The 20,098-nt window shown below is 40.6% G+C and overlaps 1 protein-coding gene across 1 annotated transcript in view; it reads left to right on the top strand.

Moving 5' to 3' along the window:
- Nucleotides 1-4,647: 4,647 nt before the first annotated feature.
- Nucleotides 4,648-20,098, top strand: part of SVEP1 (sushi, von Willebrand factor type A, EGF and pentraxin domain containing 1) — a 152,475-nt gene continuing 137,024 nt past the window's right edge. The window contains exons 1-2 of the mRNA XM_019473913.1: nt 4,648-4,825; nt 18,828-18,891. Coding sequence (XP_019329458.1) covers nt 4,648-4,825; nt 18,828-18,891 — 242 coding nt within the window. The remainder of the gene's footprint in view (nt 4,826-18,827; nt 18,892-20,098) is intronic.

The following is a 20,098-nucleotide window of genomic DNA, read 5'->3' as shown; positions in this document are numbered from 1 at the left end:
TCATTTCCAGCATCACGAAAACTGTTACAGGCTTTAATGCAGTGTATTCATGGGGCAGCTGGACTCTTGAAGAAGCAGTCCTCAGTCTCTCATCCTGTGATCACCTCCTTTTTCTACAGTGATCTGTTCAGTATGTATTGGTGGTATTTATTATGCCTTTACAGATTAATTAAGGAATTTTTCTTACCACACTTACTTACACTTACGTCACAAAATATAACTGCCCTCTGAAACACAGGCTGTGGGTTTTGTTTCCTCTTCTGTTCTCAGGACATCTGAGACTAAGTCAAATGTGTTTACACCAAAGTTAAGATGTCTGATTTGTCCTTGGCCTTCCAGGTACTTCACAGGGAGTAGTTAGATCCATATTTGGCCAAGTCATATGGTCAGTACCGTAACTCTCAGGGTCTGGTTATAGCTGTGAAGATCTTGGCTGACAATCCTTGATGATGTACAAACTCTGATCTTGACCAAAATCGTGACTTCTTGGTGCTTAAATCCACACAGCTGCAAAAAGTGAAGAACTCAAATGAAAGTCAACACCTTTTTTGAGCTACCCATTCCTGGATAAACTGTTGACAAATGGGAAGGAGAAATAGTATTTTAAAACTGTGAGCATAACAGGAGAAGATTAGCATGTTCAAGTGATCTCAGATGGTTCCACGTGAACAGCCAAAGCAGTGCTCAGGAAGCCCTTGGTCTCCCTTGTGGGTTACATATGCCCTAGTCAACCACCATCGTTTCTTCATCCCCCCCATGCGCTTTCGACAGGACAGAGGTCTGTGGCTGGGTGAAGGATAGGAGACAAAAGCTTTGTACCAGCCTTTCTCCGCTTGACCCCCATGGGGGGGACATTACTGCCTCTGTGCTGTCCCTTCCCTACCTGCCTGACTCCTTTCTTTAAGAGAAAGGAACAAAGAAACTTCATAAACCGACATGCTAAGCCAGAAACATTGTCTCTCCATCAGGTTTGTCCTTACAGTCAGCAAGACCATGCACACCTGTAAAAAACACTCCTGAGTATCTGGTCAAAAAGGAATTCCTATGAGACAGAGCAAACAGAAGGGAAATATCAGCATGTGTCTGCCTGCAATGAATTAAATCACACCCTTTATGCTATGGCTTTTACGTATCAGTGATTTGGTGGTAGCAGTACTGAAACACTGCATATAACAAGTTGCTCCGTGAGCTGAAGAACAATTGTCCTCATGCTCTGTGTCCTCTGGGGGGAATCACCAGCACCTAAGAAATGCCCACTGCAAACACCGTGTGCTTTGTGTTGCTGGGGGTTCCCTCTGTGCAATTTGGCTTCCCTGATGTCTAGTAAAGATTAAGCTTGCACAGCTGTCTTTCCTTTTTACAGTGTCTCTCTTCATAATGTCTGGTGGTTCCCATGAAGCTTACAGTAACTCAGTATCTGTTAGTGTCTTTGAGACTCTCTAATACTCTGTCATGAAGCGTTGTCCTCAGGTTCAAAGAATATGTGGGACGCATACATTACGTATTCACCTGCACTTAATTTCCTTATGCTGAAAAGGCAATAAACAATATATTAGAATTAATTATTGACTTGTTTATAACCAGAGTGCTTGCAGTTCAGTACCCAAAGCTGTAAGATGTATGTATGCAAAAACAAAAACCTGATCTTCAAAGCTGCTTTTGATACCAGAAGTTAGTCGGGAGAGCTGACTATTGCTGTTGTGGCCCAGGGTGGAACATGTGATCTACACACGTGCATGCGGGGAAGGCAAATCAACTGACTACTAGTGAGTTCTTTTAACATAAGGCCCTGATTTTAGATTTGCAACCACACTACATCTGAAGTTTCACTGTCTGAAGTTGATAAAAATGGGCATGATTCAAGGAGAGGTTTGCGATAGATGCTGGATCGTTTTTACAGCCAGAGAGAGCAACTGGCCCAAGAGCTCCCTCGCTTGGGTTGCAAATGAATGCTGAATAGATTGCAGTATGGTAGCCCTTGGTTCTCATCATGGGGATTAACTATATCACGGTCTTAGAAATATAAAGGATTTTACACAGCCATCCTCTGCCTTAGCGCTGCTAATGCTTTGTCTAAAAAATCCTTGTCAGTTTGACAGAAAGAGCTAATTCTGTGCAAAGATACTTTACGATTGAACTGACACTAGTATGGTGAAAATCTGTTTGTTTTCTGGCACCTCAAAATCTGTAAGCCAAGTATCATGGCTGTGATCCAGCCAAGCCTTTAGTATGAATGTGCACTCTAAGCATGCGCATTGTCTTATCAGATGCAAGCACTAGAATAATTAAGAGCCATCATAACAGAAATGTGCTCTGGATTGCATATGTAAGAATTCATCTCTTCAAAATGGATGTTGAATATCCTCTTTGCATGTACTTTCCATTGTCCCTCATCTTGAACAGAAAGCTTCTTTAAGAAATTTTTTGCAATCAAGGAAGTGGGAGCAAAGGGAAACAGATTAAGAAATGCCCCTGCAAACATGAACAATGACAGTTTCAAGTTACCGTGAACTTGTATACAGTCTGTACAAACCTTCCAAAAGTTTGCATAGTGAGGCTTGTTCTGCATTATTTTTGGAAGCTGGGTGGGGTTCCTCCTCTGTCAGACATTTCCAAATCTCTCCTGCTCTCTGTACAGGGCTCTCAGGCTATCCCATCTCTTGGGTGGTATCTCTAGGTCTGTCTGCTGTTCCAAGGCTCTGACCTAACAATTGTTATGTTTAAACAACGCCTCTGGGAGTGAGCTTTCCCTCTCTGTCTGTCTTTAAGATGGGTGGGAAACAGACTTTCAGCTCTCAGATATGCACTGTGCTCTGTTCTTGCTGACTCTGTCCAGGTTAGCAGGATGCACAAACACACTCAAGAACACAACTCCTGTGGTGACAAGCTAGATATGGCTTACAACAGAACATGTCCTGCTGCATTAGTAAGTGGCTTGTTCTCTGATAAACTGTAAAGCTGCTCTATCATGTGTTTGTTGTACTTTGCGGTACCTGAAGGAAACAAGATTTTCCATCTTGGCACTGTTGAACAGCCATGATAAAAGTATTGACCTGCTTACAACTGGGGAAACATTCCAGTTATGTAAACAGCAGAGAAATATTTTTTTTCTCTGCATTCCTAGAGTAAGCTGGCTTTAGCTTAGTCCATAACTTAAATTCTGTCTATGCTGTTCCCTTTGCTGCCTCCACACACATAAATTGATTTCTTTAGAACCACAGGCTGTTGGCCACTGAAACAAGGTGTTTCAATGTGTTCTTGTAAAAGCCAGCAAAAGAATCTGAAAAGACATCAAGTGACCAGCTCTAGAACGCGTTTCCAAAAGATGTAAAAACTGCCGTGCTGGGTGAGGCCAAAAGCTGCTTTGAGCAGCATTCATTTCCAACAGTGGCCACTAATGACAGCTTAAGAAAACCGTACAACAGGACAAGTTAAAACCTCTTCTTCCTCTTCTTCTTGTCGAAAGTCCCAGCTTCCAGTGTGTAACAGTGTAAGAACTTTCTGTCATGGCAGCTACTGAGTTTAGACTTGAAGTACTGAGTTCAACAGAGTTTAACAGCCATACATAGTTCTCTTCCTGGAATCTATTGAACCTATTTTAACCCATTCATATCGCTGTCCTCTACGATATTCCATCCTAGGTGAGTTTCAGAGTCTGACTTACATAGTGTGTATAGTGGAGAAGAGGTCAAAAAAAGGGAAAAGAACTTATTTTTGTTGATTTAAATTGGCTGCCTGGTATTTCAAGTCTGTTGCCTTTAGCCCTTGAATTATTAACAGCAGTAATTCTCAATCCTCTGTACCTATGCTTTGTATAGTTGCACTCTCAATCATCATGTTCCCAGGAGCAACAGTTATTTCACACATTTGATGATTTCTCTGTTCTTTTCTTTAGTTTGACTTTGAGATGAGGCTCGAGAACAGGCATATAATATTGATGTGGCTACATGACCGGCTTATATAGGGATGCAATGCTTTTCATTCTGTTCTCTCTCCGTATCTATAAGAGAAAGCTGAAAGGATTCCTTTTTTTTTGTTGCAACATATACAGGGACTTGAAATTCATGAAGTGCAAGAATACTGTCACAACATAATGCGTAATGGGCTCTGTTTTTCCTTCATTTGGATTGGACTTCCATCTGGACCACAACAGCAGAAGGTAGGTGGAAATTACACTTGATGTAAAAATACAAATCTGGTACTTGTCTGGATTTTCATTTCTTCTGCAGCTCAGGCTCATTTCTTTGCTCACCCATTCAGGAATGCTGTCCGTAATGTACGTTGCAGCCAATCCAATTCTACATCCATCCTAGTAAACTGACTGCACCCTGTTAACGAAGATGTCATAATTTACTGGTTCATTAGCTTTTGAAACTCAGCTTTAATGAATAACTGCTGGACTTCTAACCTGGAGTGCAGCTGGTTCACCTTGTCTTGATTCTTTCAGATGTATTTCAGGCAAAAGAGAGACAGCAGAACAGACAGCTTAATTCACCTATTTGCTAACTAGCGTCAGCACAGTCCTCAAAGTCAGGCTGCTCTGGAATGCCAGAGATAGTGAAAGCCCCACATAACTAAACAAACAGCTCAGAATAATAAACTGATCCACGCAATTTCCTGCATTGTCTCTTTGGAGTCAGTGGGCTCATGAGGCTCCTAAGTGAGCAGGAAAAAGACAACCAGCTCAGCCAAAAAGAGAGGTACCGCCATAAAACAAACACTGCAAGAGCTGTGTCAGCTGCAGTGGATGTTATTTCACCTTTTCAACCTGCGATCAAAATTGAGATTACCAGGAAAAAGCAGCAGTCCAGGAAGTTTGATGGATGTGGGTGTCAGACCATGCTCAAAAGTAGCATTCTACTTCGGCCCCAGCATCAGCATTTCTTGTGCAAATAAATTGCAGAAAATACATTATGAAAACCTACTTTTCAGGTGCACACCGGAGTTTTCATTTGGCATAAACATATGGAAGTGGGGGCCATGTTCTCAGATGTTGAGTACTGCCCTCTTTCTACTGAACGCAGGGAGAGCTGCAGTGGTGGGTGCATTACTTTGTGTGATGTAGGTAACCTTTGGAGCTTAGCTGAGTAGCATGTAGAATTATATATGCACCTGTTTGCACTAATTATTGCAAAATTCATGGATTTGTGGAATGGCAATGAGATGCTTTCTCCCTACGTCTCTTCTATTCCTGTTGGATTTTCTTTTCAAAACAATTATGTGACAAAAAAAGCTGATCCCTTTTCCAATTCGAAGCTGAAGTCTGACACTTTTTTAAATTAGTAGTAAATGTTCACTTACTACAGTGTGTTTGGCATTCGGGTATAAGACAGTAAACCTGATGTTCAGCTTAAGCTGACTTTAAAGGACTCCGGACATCCAGATAATGCTGAATCTTCACTAAGAATAAGTTTATAGACAAAGTCAGAAGAACAGCATGAAGCCAATAGACCTGCAAGCCCCTTGATCCTGTTTCTATCAACAGATATGCCTTGTTAAAAGTTTGGTAAACTTCTAAGAACAGTTGTTGGTCCTTTTAAAGAATCCAGCAATATTTGTATGGAGTAGCTGGCCATGTGAGAGGCACAGCCTTCATCCAGATTCATCCTGGTGTGTGCATGTATGGAGCAAGACTAATTATGTCAGCACTCATTATTCATGACACTGCTGCCTTGCTCAGTGCAAGCAGTTGTGTCCAAAAAGTCAAAAAGACAATGTAGCTGTGTTATTTCCCATCCTCAGAGTAACCGATTTTGCAACCTGAATGTATCCTTCAAACTTTTCAAATGGTCTTAAATATAGGATTATGGTAGAGAGATTGCATGTTTCCCATGGCTCTCTGGAAAAACGGTGTGCTAGACACAATATAAATTTTAAAATATTTGGAAGGCAAAAGTAGCAGAGCTTGCCAGAGGATGACTGTTTCACAACAGCTCTCAAGGTTTCAAAACTTGTTTTCAATGTGTGCTAGAGGAAAAACAAAGCTCTTCCAATGCTTTCAGGAAGCATAATCATGACAAAATGGCTCTCCCCAGACACAGATGTCCAGGGCACACACTTTCCACTTTTCAGGAGCAAATCTGTCATGTTCAGTTCAAGAATCCTCTCGAATTGTATGTAAGACTTTATCAAAAATTATGTTTTGTTAAATGAGGAGAATATTCTTCTTATTTTGAAAGCCTTTGGGTAAGCCTAGTGGGTCTATCAGCTCTAAACCAAGTGTCACCTTGTGGATCTGACAGAAGCTGAATGCTCCACCACACAAGCCCCGACCCAAAGGCCAAGGTGACAGTAGAAACACTCTTAATAACTTCTCTAGGCTATGAATTTTTTTTGTTATACTACTTTCTTAGTCCTACATTTATTGCCTGAATACAATTCTTCCTGTTTCTCTTGCCAAAGAAAAAAAAAACAAATCCTGTGGTGAGGAGAGCATGTAGAAAAATCATGTCAGAAGAGCAGAGCCATAAGCTTTCCAGAAAGACACATGCTTTTCATGCTGCTTTTATTTGTTCTCGAAGTGTAGGAGCGCAGTGAATAACACATGCGTTTTGTATGTTCTGTATGTTCATCCATGCTATGCCAGAACCTTTACTGGTGAACTAAGCATCGTGCCATTTAACCTTTTGCCACAACTATGCAGACTATTTAACAACCCAGGCCAAGGAAGTTAAAGTTTCTAGGCATACTTGTGCAGTAATCTTAGTATTTTAATGTGTAAGTGGTCAAATCCTTCTATATTCAAAACCCAGAAAAATAAATGAGCTTTCCCATTTTGCTTCATGTGACTGTTTAAGATTGTTTTATGAAACAATAACCAATGTGACTTTCCAAGGTCATGTGCATGTTAGTGACAGAATTCAAATATAAAATGTCAATGCACTCTTAATTAGGTCAAGATGTCTGAGCAAAATTCCTTCTGTCCAAAGCATCCTTTTTTTCCATGTGTAGGATAATTAAAATAAATTATGCCCATGAGAAAAGCCATGCTCTATCATCAAAATCCCATTTATCTAGATAAGCTTCAAATCCCTCCTTGTTTTGTTCAGATAAAGTTCATCTGTCTTTATTTGCAATCGATCTGGCTTTGCTTAAGCTTAGCGTAGTAGGTTGGGGGGTTTTGCCTCCGTAGCCCCCACGATTAGGTTTACATCATTGAAAAAAGGAATCCTTAGCCCCTTCTGTTTTCCAGCTGCCCCCACGCTCTTTATCTTAACCTTTGTTAGTGACCTTATAGGCCTCCGTATTTGGCCATGCTTAAGAAGCAACAATCCAAAGAGCCATCAACAGGTCCTTTTTCACCCTGAGGTTATAAGGTGAGGCAATGGTTAGATGGCAGGGACACACCACACTTTTCTCATAGGTACAGCAGTGGACAGTCCACTTCACCCCAGCTGTGCACTGGGGAGATGGCTTGAGACAGGCAGCCGTGCCAAAGACACAGGAAGAGGATGAAATTCTCCAGTATTTATTTTTGTAATAGATACTTCAGTTCATGTTCTCCCTTTCCAGTATTTACCTTAGAAAGTACCTCCAGCCCCACTGCTTTCTATGGGATAGTTCATGAGCAGTAATCATATCCACACATAATGGTATATTCAACACCGAAGAGGATGGTTGGCCCTAGCCTGTAAAACTGGAAGAGCGCCCTCCCTTCTTCCCTACCATCTGGAGTAAGAAAACTAGCCTCCACACCTAAGGGCAACTGTTTCCCTTACCCCTCACAGCTTTCCAAGAGTTCATCAGCCGCCTTCTACTCTGGATCTTTCTGAGCTGTTCTCTGTGGGGGTTTTTTCCCCTAAGTTTTAACACTCCAGAAAGATGTTTCCTTACTGTAAACTTTTAAATGTGCTTGCAGGAGAAAGAAGCAGAAGTAAATAATGAAGGGGAAGGGATGAAACAAAGAGGAAAAGATGCTTTTTTCTTTCTATTTAACAGAGGGGGGGGAGAAACTAATGCTCAACTAGGTCCTAGCTACATTTGTTATTTTAAAAAGTTCTTGCTTGCTGGTCTGTAACGTATGCAGCTGGTAATAAATTAATAAAATTTAGTACATTAAATTAGCAAGTTTTACTACTTTACACTACTATTTTGTGGAAAGGAACATTTTTGTATTCCTCTACCCTTTCATTAAGGACAAAAAGCAATTTCCATTATTACCTCCCTTTCAGTTCTGCAAACTTTACTTTGGGAGTTGAAACTTTCCACTCTTTTTCTAAATCCAACTATTTAATGACTTCAGTGTGAATTTGAGCTGTCACTGAACTTGGCTTTGATTTTGAGCTTTTTATCATGCATGTCTTTCCTGACCAGGGTTACATACCTGAACTGGAGCATTAGATGTGTGTCTGCATATCAATTTCTTCATGACTTTCTGTAGGCATGCTGGCAACTTCTGCAGCTGCAAACTCGAGATTGCATAGGACGGAACACAGGAAAGAGAAATTGGTAATTTTGGTGTTCATAAATCTATGGGAGTTTAAGAAACATGTGCAGTACCATAACTAATTATTTTTTTAAAGACACCACAGTAGTAAAACCCACTTTTAGAGTTCACACAGCATTAGGCTTCCTCTGTCCTCTCATCAATATAGCCTTTTTTTCAGTGTTTGACAAATTCAGGGAACTTTAAAAAAAAGCATGTGAATGTACTTTACACTTCATTTTTTAACATTAAAACTTTCCCAGGCTGTAATAAACAATGTAGATTTGTGATATACTGTATTCCTTTTTCTTATACTTGTTTAAATACAATAATGGTACACTGCTAATCAGTTTATATCTGCAAGTGGAGCATGAAAACCTGCAAAAGTTCCTGGTCATGGAAACTGGAAGATTCTTAGAGGGAACAAAATACTTCGGCTTTTTATAGTTTTTGAAGGGCTTATCACCTAATGAGAAGAAATCTCCAGAGAGAGAAAGATTTTTTTCCAAGGATTGTGGTAAGAGGTCTGGAAATATGTTTGGCACCCAACTGCCATTTCTTAGTTCCTCTAATTTTAAGTAAGTGGGATTTGTTCTGAATTTTTTTATCCAAATCCCCATGTCTCTTTGGAAACTAAAATTCTCATCAACAGTGATGAGACAGGGAAAGAGAGAGAAAGTAAACTTCTGTTAGCATGGCTCTGGCACATAGAAGCTGAGGAAAAAAGCGATCTTATCCTCAGCAAAAAGCACCATTTTATGGTTGGGTCCTAGTGAAGCTGGTATGCTTTAAGGTGATTACTTTACATAAATGGCTAGCTGCTATGGGTACCAACTCGTCAATTATCCTTAAAAAGTTCACATATACTGTGTTAATTTGGAAGGCACGGACGGTCACTGCAGGGAGTCTGTCCATTCTTGAACATGACGACATTCAAGACTGTGTGTGCCCCCATTATTTTCATTAAGTAATAAAATAATTGTTTCTAAAAATCTCACTCTTTCCTTTTGAAATGTTGTGATGTGATAAAACCTGTAAACACCTTGACCAGCTGTATCAAGCAAGTGACCCATGGGCTGGCACTTGCACATGCACAAACAAAACAATGTAGCAACAAAAAGGGAAGCAATTCTTGTACTTCTGGAGAAAAAAATGTGTTCCTTGTGGAATAATTTTGCAAGTATGTGCAATTAATTGTAAATAAATAGGCAAACTTAGTGTTTATAAACAAGAAGCTTTGAGTGTAAAAGACGATAGTTTAAGTTAGGGTGAAATAAGCCATTGCTTTCATTCACAAAGAGAGGTTTCAAACCAATTACATTCTGTTATGACATTTCTGCTCATGTCAAGGAAGATATTTTAGGGATTGTATCTAACAAGGAAGTCTGTCATTTTCTTGGCTCCTTCTGTGAATAATGGTGTGATAATAGAGATATGAACAGAAATTGTCCCCATTTCCTTGGTGTATATACGAGAATAGTCTGGGTCTACTCTGAGTAGAAGCCTGTACAGTTGCCATCTGGTATCTGGAGACCGGAAGGAGCTCTTCAAAAGATCAGAATGCAATCTGGTTATTGAATACTGATATCAGGGTATTGTACTGATATGTTTAAAAGAAGGGGCAAAAGCAAGACCATATGTTTTGTGTGTACATACAAATGATGAGGAAGAAAAATGTAAACATTAAGTTTGGAAGGAGAACTGAGACCACCAAAGAGCAGGAACGAAAATAACAGAAGAGAGCCAAAGTACCTCTTTACACACAGTGCATGATCCAGGACCTTCAGTTCCTACCTAATGGCTACTAACAAGCCCTGGCATTTCCCTCCCAACATGTGAGTAGGTATTTATAAAAGCTATTTATATCCTGTTGGATATGAACAACTTCTCCACGATGTCCTAAGTGATTTCATCCCACATTTCTGGTAAAAACACGTGCTTAAAGCTTGATCTAAGCCAACTTGAAGTTGATTGATTCTCTTAGAAGTCCGTGAGCCATGAGACTTTTATCAGGATGCACCAGGCTATTATAACTCATCTAGAAAATGGGGCTGTAACATCCCTGATGATGAAGACTGCAAAGCTGAAAACAGCAGTGGATTCTAGTTGAAGCTGAGCTTGGTCATGCAGTGGTATTTAGCGCATGGCCCTGGTAACAGCTCTCTAACCTGGAATGTCTGAGAATGAGACACCGCTGAAGCAGAATGAAGGTTTGCTCTGCTGGCTACGTCAGCCAAAGCTCTTCCCTCCCTAAGCCTCTCTTCCCTTCCCCACAGCACTTGTACAGAGAAGGCCTTTGTCTTCACCGATGACTACATCACAGCAAGAGAATGGAGGTCCTTAGACCAAATCTATCTGAACACCTGCTGTCTAATACAAAGTAAATCAGCAGTTGAAGTCACATAAACCTCAGTGAACACAAGACTGAAGGCCAAAATGAAATCATAATTTCTTTAAAACATAGTTTCAGTTAAGTGTGCCTAGAACAAGAACAGAGCACCAAGGTACACATAAGTAGAACAGAACATAAAATGGATGAGTACTAGCACTGAGTTGGCTAGACATGACTCTCCATGAGAGACTTAATTCTTGCACACCTCTAGTAATTTCAGTGGGGAAAAAAAAGATCATTTATTCCTGTTTATGGCAAAAATAGGCTTTGTACAAGATACAGTAAAATATACCTACCAAATTTATTCTATGTCTTTTTCCTAAGATTTGTCTATGAGTAGTGATAGCGCTGAAGTATACAGCGATTTTTTCAGAGTAGTATCTGAGCTTTTAGTACAAGTTGTCTATTGACAAAAACTGCACAACTAATTTTCTACCATATACTCTGAAAAGAGGTAGTAATTAACTTCATTGTTTGCTTTTCTTGTCATAATTATCCTTGCTTCATTCCCTATAATGAGAAAGAATGAAGTCTAGTTCTTGGATTAGGAAAAGTTGGGATCATGAAGAAAAAGAAAGACCTGAATGTCCTCTAATGGAAATTATGGGAAGCAGAGATAGGCATGTTTACTAATCACAATATTCATTAACATACTTCTCTGAAGACTGAGAATACAGACAATGTGTGAGAAACTCACTGTGTAACCTTTCAGAAGACATTTTCCCCTTATGTTTTTATTAAACTGTAAAAGTAATAAGATCTTACAAATTAATTTCCAAGTTATACAAGAGTTCATGAAAAAGGAGTAGGTCATAAGATCTAAAAAACCAGGTATTTGTAATAGAATATAAAAACATGGAAACCAAATTAAAAAACGGTCAGTTTCTTCTTTTATTTCAGGTGAGGATCATGCTTTACTTCTTGAGAAAGTTCATCTAATGGCAAACATCAAAAGCAATAGAAGTAAGACCATATGTCAACTGAACTAGCTTCATCTAACTCCCTCTTCCTTTGTGGTCATGCAATACTGATCTGCTGGCACATGCACAACCAAATCTTTGTGACAAGTAGACAAAATACAAGACCACAGAAAAGGTAAATAGCAAGAGACAGGGCCAGACATGATTACCGTACAGAGTCCAGACAACAAGAGAGGGGAGCACACAAAGCATACAGTTCATCATGGTGCTGACGTGTCTTCATGCACCAGGCGGACAGCCTTAGGGCCATCACTTACATGGACACGTGTACGTGAAGACAGAAAGACAATTCTTTCCTCTATACAACAGAATACAGGTATAACATTTAGACGATTTGCTTCAGACTCAAATCTGGGATTCTGAAATGGTGTCAACTGCCATGGCTTCATTGGTTTCACTGATTTCCACAGTTAGTCCAAATTTTGGGGTCTTTCTTAGCCCTTACTCTGGCAAAATTTCCACCAGTAATAAATGGGAATTATGCCTGAATATGCATGGAAGGATCAGGCCCAGAACACTCAGTCTCAGTTTGAGTTCCCTGATGTTTATTTCTGTTTTGCTGAAATTTTAGTATTATCTAGCTTTTGTTAACCAGACAAGAAAGGAGACACTTTGGGCTGTTAACAATAAAAGGATATAACCTGAATGTCACTTCAACCAGAAGCAAAGTCACATCAACCAAATGGGTCAGACTGCTAAAAGAAGTACTAAGTTTACTCCACTTTTTTGGTTTAACTGCTGCAAACACATACACCTTTAGTGTGATTTCAAGTGGGCGAGGGAGCCAAACCCAAAACACAGCACGTCCTCCTTTCTGTTTGCCTTAATTTCTGATAGGCTGCTGAGGTGGACATGGCAGGGTTGTGTGCGTGACTTCAAACAAGGGTTTGTAAGCTCTCGAGGTGCTGAGTGTACCTGCTGTTAGGACAGAAAAGATGCAGAAGATGTCCGGAAAAGGAGAGGATGGAGGCTGGCACTCTTCCAGCTGTCCCAGTATTGTGACATGACTGTTGGCTGGGATGACCCAATGCTGTCCTCATTAATGTGTAAAGGAAGAGGTAACTTGACCTTCCTACAGCTCTAGCTTGTATTTCAGTTTTTTCCTGCTCCCATTTTAACATTCTGAGCTCAGCGTCAATTATTCCTGCTGTCCCTGAAGTTACTGACAGAACTCATACTTTTTTCTGTAGGAGAAAAGAGAGCACGTTCTCTCTCCAGCCTTGTATATTTTCCTTCTCTTGGCACTGTGTTTTTAAGAGCTCTTTGTCCTAGATGTGTATCACAGTAATTCTGAAAGCATTTCTATTTCTCGTGTCTTCAGTCCTGGGTTGGCTTAATTTCAGAATAATATTTTGAGTAACGTGCATATGAACTCTCCCACAGAAGGAGAGCGAGGTTATATGCATATAGTATGAGCCATACCAGACTAGACCAAGGATCTGTCTACGTTTGAATCTTCTTTTTAACTCCCACAGTTAAGGGAACAGTTTAAAGCTAGGCAAGTGTAGTTAATACTCACTTAAAATCTGGGATATGAAACTCCAAGTGTTCAGAGTTGGAAGAGATAACTTTGTGCTGTGTTAAAGCATTGGATGGATTTATATTCCACAGTTTTTCTACACACAAACTTTAAGTATCCACTGCACTATTATATGGCTTGGAGTTCAGTTGCTTAGGTACACACTGTTGTGTGACGCATCTCCTTTTGAAAGAAGTCCCTGCCATTTTCACTTAATGCTACGTAATCTTTGCATTGGAAACAATAGTGAAGTAACTCCCTATTCATTGCCTCTGTTTTTCCTCATGACTTACTATCTATCATACTCTTTTGCCTATCACATCTCTTTTCAGTTACGTCTTTTCCAGGCTGAAGATGATTTCTTGTCTGAGAGCAGTATTTTCATCATAATATCCTAAATGCATACCTAACATATTTGATATTCATGGGCGATACTAAAAGTTGTGTGAATTTTAACAAGGAAGCTATATCCCTGGAGACTGGAGTCCTTTCTTATCCACAGAGGAAAGTCACACTTCTGCTTGTGAGTTTCAGTTGCAATAGGGAAGAACTGCTCCACATGCCCCAAACCTTCTCTCCTTGACTTAAACTTTGGTACCTCTGGAAATGACAGAACTAAAGTCCTCCTTCAGAACAGCACTTTCCAAACATGCTTTTCAAGACCATTTCTTAGGCTCTTCAGGGGCTTTTTGATATAGGCAAGAGAGGTTAGAAATTTACTCTCATTCTTCCAGAGCACCGTCCTACTTTGCTGGGTTAGTGCAGAACACCCTGTAAAGCAGGTATTCACAACCAGCAGTACCTGTGCACTGTAAGCAAGCAGAGTCAAAGACTGCCAGTGCTTTTATGTTTCAAGACTACAATACACAGCAAGTTTTGAAAAAGCAACCTGGAACAGCCTGTCTACCAAACCCATTTTTTAATTGTGTCAGCCTATTCAGGAGCAAAAAATGTCCTAAACAGACTTCACGCTACAGACCTTGCCTGTATCTTCTGTCCTGCCACACCAGAGCTTTCAGAGTCTCCAGTTTTCCTGTATTTGAACCTGCCTTTTATGATCAAAGAAGCCTTTCACGGTTTTCTCACATTTAATGTCTGCCTAGATCTTTACAAAAATCATACAGCACATACTTTGGGGTGTAAAATATGGCAAAATATACTCACTTTAGCATGAATGTACTAGGCCAACAACAGATTGACTGTGCTTATGGACGAAGTATGTTTCATGAACTCTCATGAGCTCAACTTAAAAGTATATTCAACATCTGCTGTGCAGACGGAGACCAGCAGATGTTTTGATTTTGCCTACCTTTTTTTTATCTTGGAAGCTAGCCATATGATATTCTTAGTGTGTACTGGGCTTGTCCAGAAGTGAAGATGAAATTCCTATGACTAAACTTTGTCATTGTCCGAATTCTGCGGAGCAATATGAATCTTGTTTTTCTTTTTTATAGCTTGAACTAATAACCCATAGCTTGGATCATTCAAATGCTTGTTTGCTCTGCTGAAGACTAAAACACCCAGACCTCTGCCTGAAAGGAGAAACTTTTGGCAGACTGACTCTTCTCCTCCTACGTAATAATCTTTTTCCGAAGTCATGTGGACAGACATTTTGCCCTCATTTAAGGGCCGTGTACTCTCTTCAGTCTGTGTCAGAACTCCCAGAGGTGTCAATGGGATTTGCATGTATAAATCAAAACTGACTGCTCTCAATTTGTGTGTGTTAAACAATTTATGTGGGAAGGCTGAACCTCAAGTTTCTACCCCTGAACAATTTATGTTAAAATAATTAAAGTCAGTGAATTACTGTTATTTGAAAGGATTGCAAAGTATCTATCCTAGCTTTTTAATGATAAAACAAGTGATAATTTAAGACATGAATCTCTTCTTTTTCTCCTTTTTGAGAGTGCTCTTACTTTTACAGAAAATTCTTCATTTCCTCCATGCATGTTGCTTCATGTTCTGTTTAAGCCAAGAGCTGAGGCCTAAAATGTCCAAAAAAACCCCACTCAGTTTTTACAACTAAGATCTTGATTGCCTAGCTTTGGTACCTCAGTACTGAACGTAAAATACATCCTGATCTCTCCTCCATGCTCCTTTCACTACTGCCACTAAAAATACATTCAATAGTCAGAAACTGCTGAGGCAGCGTGTTCCAGCAACACATCCTACTGTAGGGAGCTCTCAAGGACAGACTGCTCTGCAGCAAGACTTCAGTCCTGCCTGGTCTTTGTCATTGTTCAGGGGCAGCGAACGAAAAACATAGCTAGAGCTGTAGGCAAGTAAGGCACTGGCAGCACTGGGAGGTGAAGGTTCTCAGGGGTGAGGAGAGAACTTGCATTCCAGGACTTGGGAGCTGGATCTGTTCTCTCTGACCTTCCTCTCAAAAGGTATGGGAGAAAAGAGGAAGAAGCAACTTCCCAAAGCCCCTTCTTCCTCTTCCTCCCCCTCTCCTAGAATAGCTCTGCTGTTTTCATTTAAACCATGAAGACTTTGGAAGTTACCTACCAAGGACTGGCACTTCTCCCCCGATACTGTATTAATGGCTCCCCGGTAGCACATTTCAGAGGTCATTTTCTGAGAATGCAAGTATTTCTCCTCTCGCTCTATAACTACTACTCCTGCAACTTTGCTCCTCACAGAGAGTCTTAAACACCCCTGATTGAAATACTGCCTGACATCTGCAAAGGGAAGTGGACAGCACAGAGCAATCCTGTACCCTGCCAATGGCTGAAATGGAAGAAAGAAGCCTGGCTCTGCTAGCTCTGTATTGCGTGAGGTTTCCCCAGATGGACGCTGTGTGCTTGAGCACAAAAAGAGGCTTAGAACAAGCTTAAGTAACATCAGGTTCTGATTTCTGTTCTTTAGCTGTCATTTTATCTCTAGTTTAGATAAAATTTAGAATGCTGCAAGATTCCTGTAGAAGACTTAACGTTTCAGTTGCGGCTATGTTTCCACTGTGGCACAAAGTCGCTAACAGAACATCTTTACTGTAAAAACAAAAATGACCTGCATTCCTCCAAAAATTATAGGGTATGTGATACTGCTGCGTTGTCTCTGCAGGCACAAATACTGTGTGGGTTGAGTATAAGGATGTAATCTGTCCAGCTGTATTTGGGGGAACACAAAGAGGGAGGAATATAATGCTTTTCTTCTCCATATTTGGAAAGATGCTTGGCCACGTTTCATTGAGTAATTCAACCAAAAAGCTATTTGGCTAAAGGACAGCAATCCTCAGACTGTTTGCAGAAGGGTTTTTAACTGGGGGTAAAGATTTCCCTTTTGTTTAGTAAGCAGGGTGGTGTTAAATGACCATATGATCTTGCAGGGAGACAGTAAAGAATTACTGGAATTCATGAAGTCTGTGGATTTTAATAAGACAATTAAAGAGATACAGGAATGTGATTGTAAAAGCAGTTGAAGTGCTGCTCTTAAGCTTTCCTTTTCAGGACCAGTCAGCCCTCTTCTGTCATATGACAAAGGCAGTTTATTCACAAGATCTAGTGGGTTTTGTTACCTGCTGTTTTGTAATGGAATAGAGTCACAGTCCAGCACCACCTTCTTGTGCACATTGTCAAAAGAAGCCACATGAAACCTGCATTTTCTGTTCAAGTAGGGAAGCCCAGGGCAGATATTTTGACCTTCAGGGATGCTTAAAGTGGGAAAAACTCCTTCTGCTCTCCACTTCCCCATCTGCTACAGATCAGGATGAACCAAAGCACAAATAATATGCATGAATACAACAGGGAAAAGACCATCAAAAGCAGAGGGCTTAAGCACATCAACATGGAAAGGATTTGTAAAGAGCTGGCAGGCAGGCTTGGAGAAGGCAATTTCATTACAACGGAGATTTCCCCTGGAAATGGTGCTTTCAGAAAAGCTTAGTGAACATATAGTGAACAGAATGCTTGCTACTTACACACACACACACACGACCTCCTCCACCATCTGCAACATGACTTTTTCTCTTGCAAGCACAACCCCATGGATAAAATACCTTCCTGAGGATTTCACAGGCTGAATCCAAGCTTTTTAAGTTTCAGTTTATTCCAGAAATTATTCTATAGTTTTCTCAAATCACGTCGGTAACATACTGGAATACTCTGGATGCACTCACTCTTTCCCTCATACCATTAGATTGTGTTTATTACAGATGCTGATGCTAACTTCTCATAGTATCTTGTAATGCTTTACTTAGCTTCTCCTCTCTGCACAACTAGGTTGAATGCCAATGATTTTGAAGAGAGTTACCCGTGTTATACACAAGGGAGAATATATGAGGAGAGTTATTCACTACTTACAGGTCACTGATTCTTTTTGAAGTCTTTTGAATGCTAATTATCCATGGATTGAAAGGAAATTTCCCCTCACCACTTCAATTTTCCTGGATTTTGCTTCACATCAGTACCATGCTAGGGCCTCAGTCTTGCATCCACAGTCAGAGCTTAGCTGTTCACTGATCTACTCCTTTTCTACTGTGAACTCCCTGTGTGACAAATATATTTACATCTTGAATTGACGACTTCACTCTGCTGCCCTTACACATACAAATACAGCTTTCCGTTGAACCAGTGAGAGCTTCTGTGCAGCATGACTGCAGGGCCTGTGTGACCTAGAAGAATACGCATTTTCACAAACTGTGCGTGCATCAAGGACTAATTTATAATTGCCCTGTTATTTTTTGCATTCGCAATTCTGATGAGATCACTAAGATTGACATTAACTGCTGTGTTCTCACAGTTAGTCATACCTGATTGTGGTCTCCCACGCTGGCAATACAGGAGGTGCATAGAAAACTGGCCACTGACACAAATTGTTCTTCCTTTGTTAAAAATGTTTCCAATCAATCCTCCTTTCCTTTGCTTCCGAGTCCTAAAATGTGTAGCATTTATGAATCTGGTGTTACAAAAACATGGGGAAAACAAGGGAACTGACAGTTAGCTTTCCAACAAACTAAACCAGCCTAGAGAAAATTACTTGTTATGACCTTAACACTCAGGAGTAACAGCAGCACGTCGTAACTGCAATGATCCACTTCAGTTAGGAGCACCTTGCAGAAACCAGGCATTTCCTCCATTTCCACCTCCAAGAAGAGGAAACACCTTTTCTGTTCTTTCATTCTGGTCTGCGCAAAGACTGACATGATCTCTAGCCCAGTACAATGTAGATGAAGAGCATTGTAATGTATACTGGTGGTGTGACTCAGAACACAGTGAATGCAATTGCAGCACCATTTCTTTAATCCTCCAAAGACCAACGGTGCAAATCAACTTGCTGAGGATTTCGGTGGTTGTAGCAACTTTCAGTTACCCCTTTCAAGACAAAAAGGTTGCCTGTTACTACAAAGGAAAAGCAGAGTAGCCCAAGCATGATGTTGCAGCCTTTATTTCGCCGTCACATGGGCAGAAACAGTTTAACTGACCCAGCCCATGAGCTGCCCATCCTTCAGTACCAAAACTGCTCTTCACATATGCCTCTGTAATTGTGTCTGATCGCTATCTTCTCTTCAAGCACTAAGTGGCAAAAGTATACCTAAGAAACAGGTTTTTGTGAAGTCTCTTCAAGCACTAAGTGGCAAAAGTATACCTAAGAAACTTAGGTACTTGTGAAGTGCTTAGACTACTACATAAATGTAAAAACATGTTGGAACTGTGTATCAAATGCATCATTTCCCTAATTAAATAATATCTTCTGTCACTTAGTCTCTTGTCATTTGCAGTGGAATTCGAGTATTGCTGGAACGTCAAAGGGACAGTATTAGATCAATTTTCCATCAGCTGATACCCCAGTGAAGAAAAAGTAAATAATTAAATTAAATGTAAATGTGGGGTTTGACTTGCAAATGCACCAATGTACCTGTGTATTCCATGGCACTGTGAAATGTCAACAAAAGTAAACTAAAGCAGAGAGGAGGACTAGAAAATGAATAAAGGAAGGAAAAATACTAATTAAAGGCAAAGAGTTGCAATCAACAGGTTTACATGGCTAATCTATCCCAACAGAATTTTTCTGAGACTGAGTTACTCCTGAAAATTGAGTTGATTAGCTAGAGAACTGTTTAATACTAAACTAGTGGCTAAAATGAACCCAAGTTATTGCCTCATAATGGACTAGAGAATTAAATCTGTAGAGAGGTTGGTTGAAGGGGGAGTGGGTTCTGAATTTGGGCAGGAGGACTCTTTGGGAGTGTTTCTCTCTCCCAAAGCGATTCACAGACAGCAAGACAGCATTGGAACCCTTCCAAGAAATGGCTTGTAATCTCACACTTGGCTACCGGGAATTTTTCATATCAAGCGCAGAAGATTATTGTCACTGCCGGTACATTGATGCATATATATATTTACATACACATGTAGATGTATGTATGCAGGTGCTCTCCTTGCTTTTCATGCACATACCCTTGTGCACACTCACCCCATACATCCAGACACCTCGCCATCACTTCAGTGAGACGCTCATCAGTAAGGTATTGCTACATCTTCAAAGTTGGAAAACTGAGTCCACAGGTGGATGAAGTGTCCCTTGGACAATAGAGGGAGACTGTGACAGAGCCAGGAACGGGACCAGAGCATACCCCCGTCAAACCTCCCAGCCGCAAGCGCATCCTCCCCGCAAAACAAAGGGCTAAATTAACCACGATTAATTCAGCACGTGTCAGTGCAAGCCCTCGCTCCGTCCCTGCGAGCAGCAGCTCCAGCTCCCGCGGCGGGGGAGTGGAAAAGGCGCTCCTCGCTTTTGGGGCTTTTTCCGCCTTTCCCCCCTCTCCGGAGCCCGGCACCGCG

Source organism: Aptenodytes forsteri, unplaced genomic scaffold (genome assembly GCF_000699145.1).
Source record: "Aptenodytes forsteri isolate BGI_AS27 unplaced genomic scaffold, ASM69914v1 Scaffold103, whole genome shotgun sequence".
In the NCBI taxonomy this organism is placed as follows: domain Eukaryota; kingdom Metazoa; phylum Chordata; class Aves; order Sphenisciformes; family Spheniscidae; genus Aptenodytes; species Aptenodytes forsteri.
Note: the sequence above shows the minus strand (reverse complement) of the source record. Positions and strands in the feature narration are given on the sequence as shown.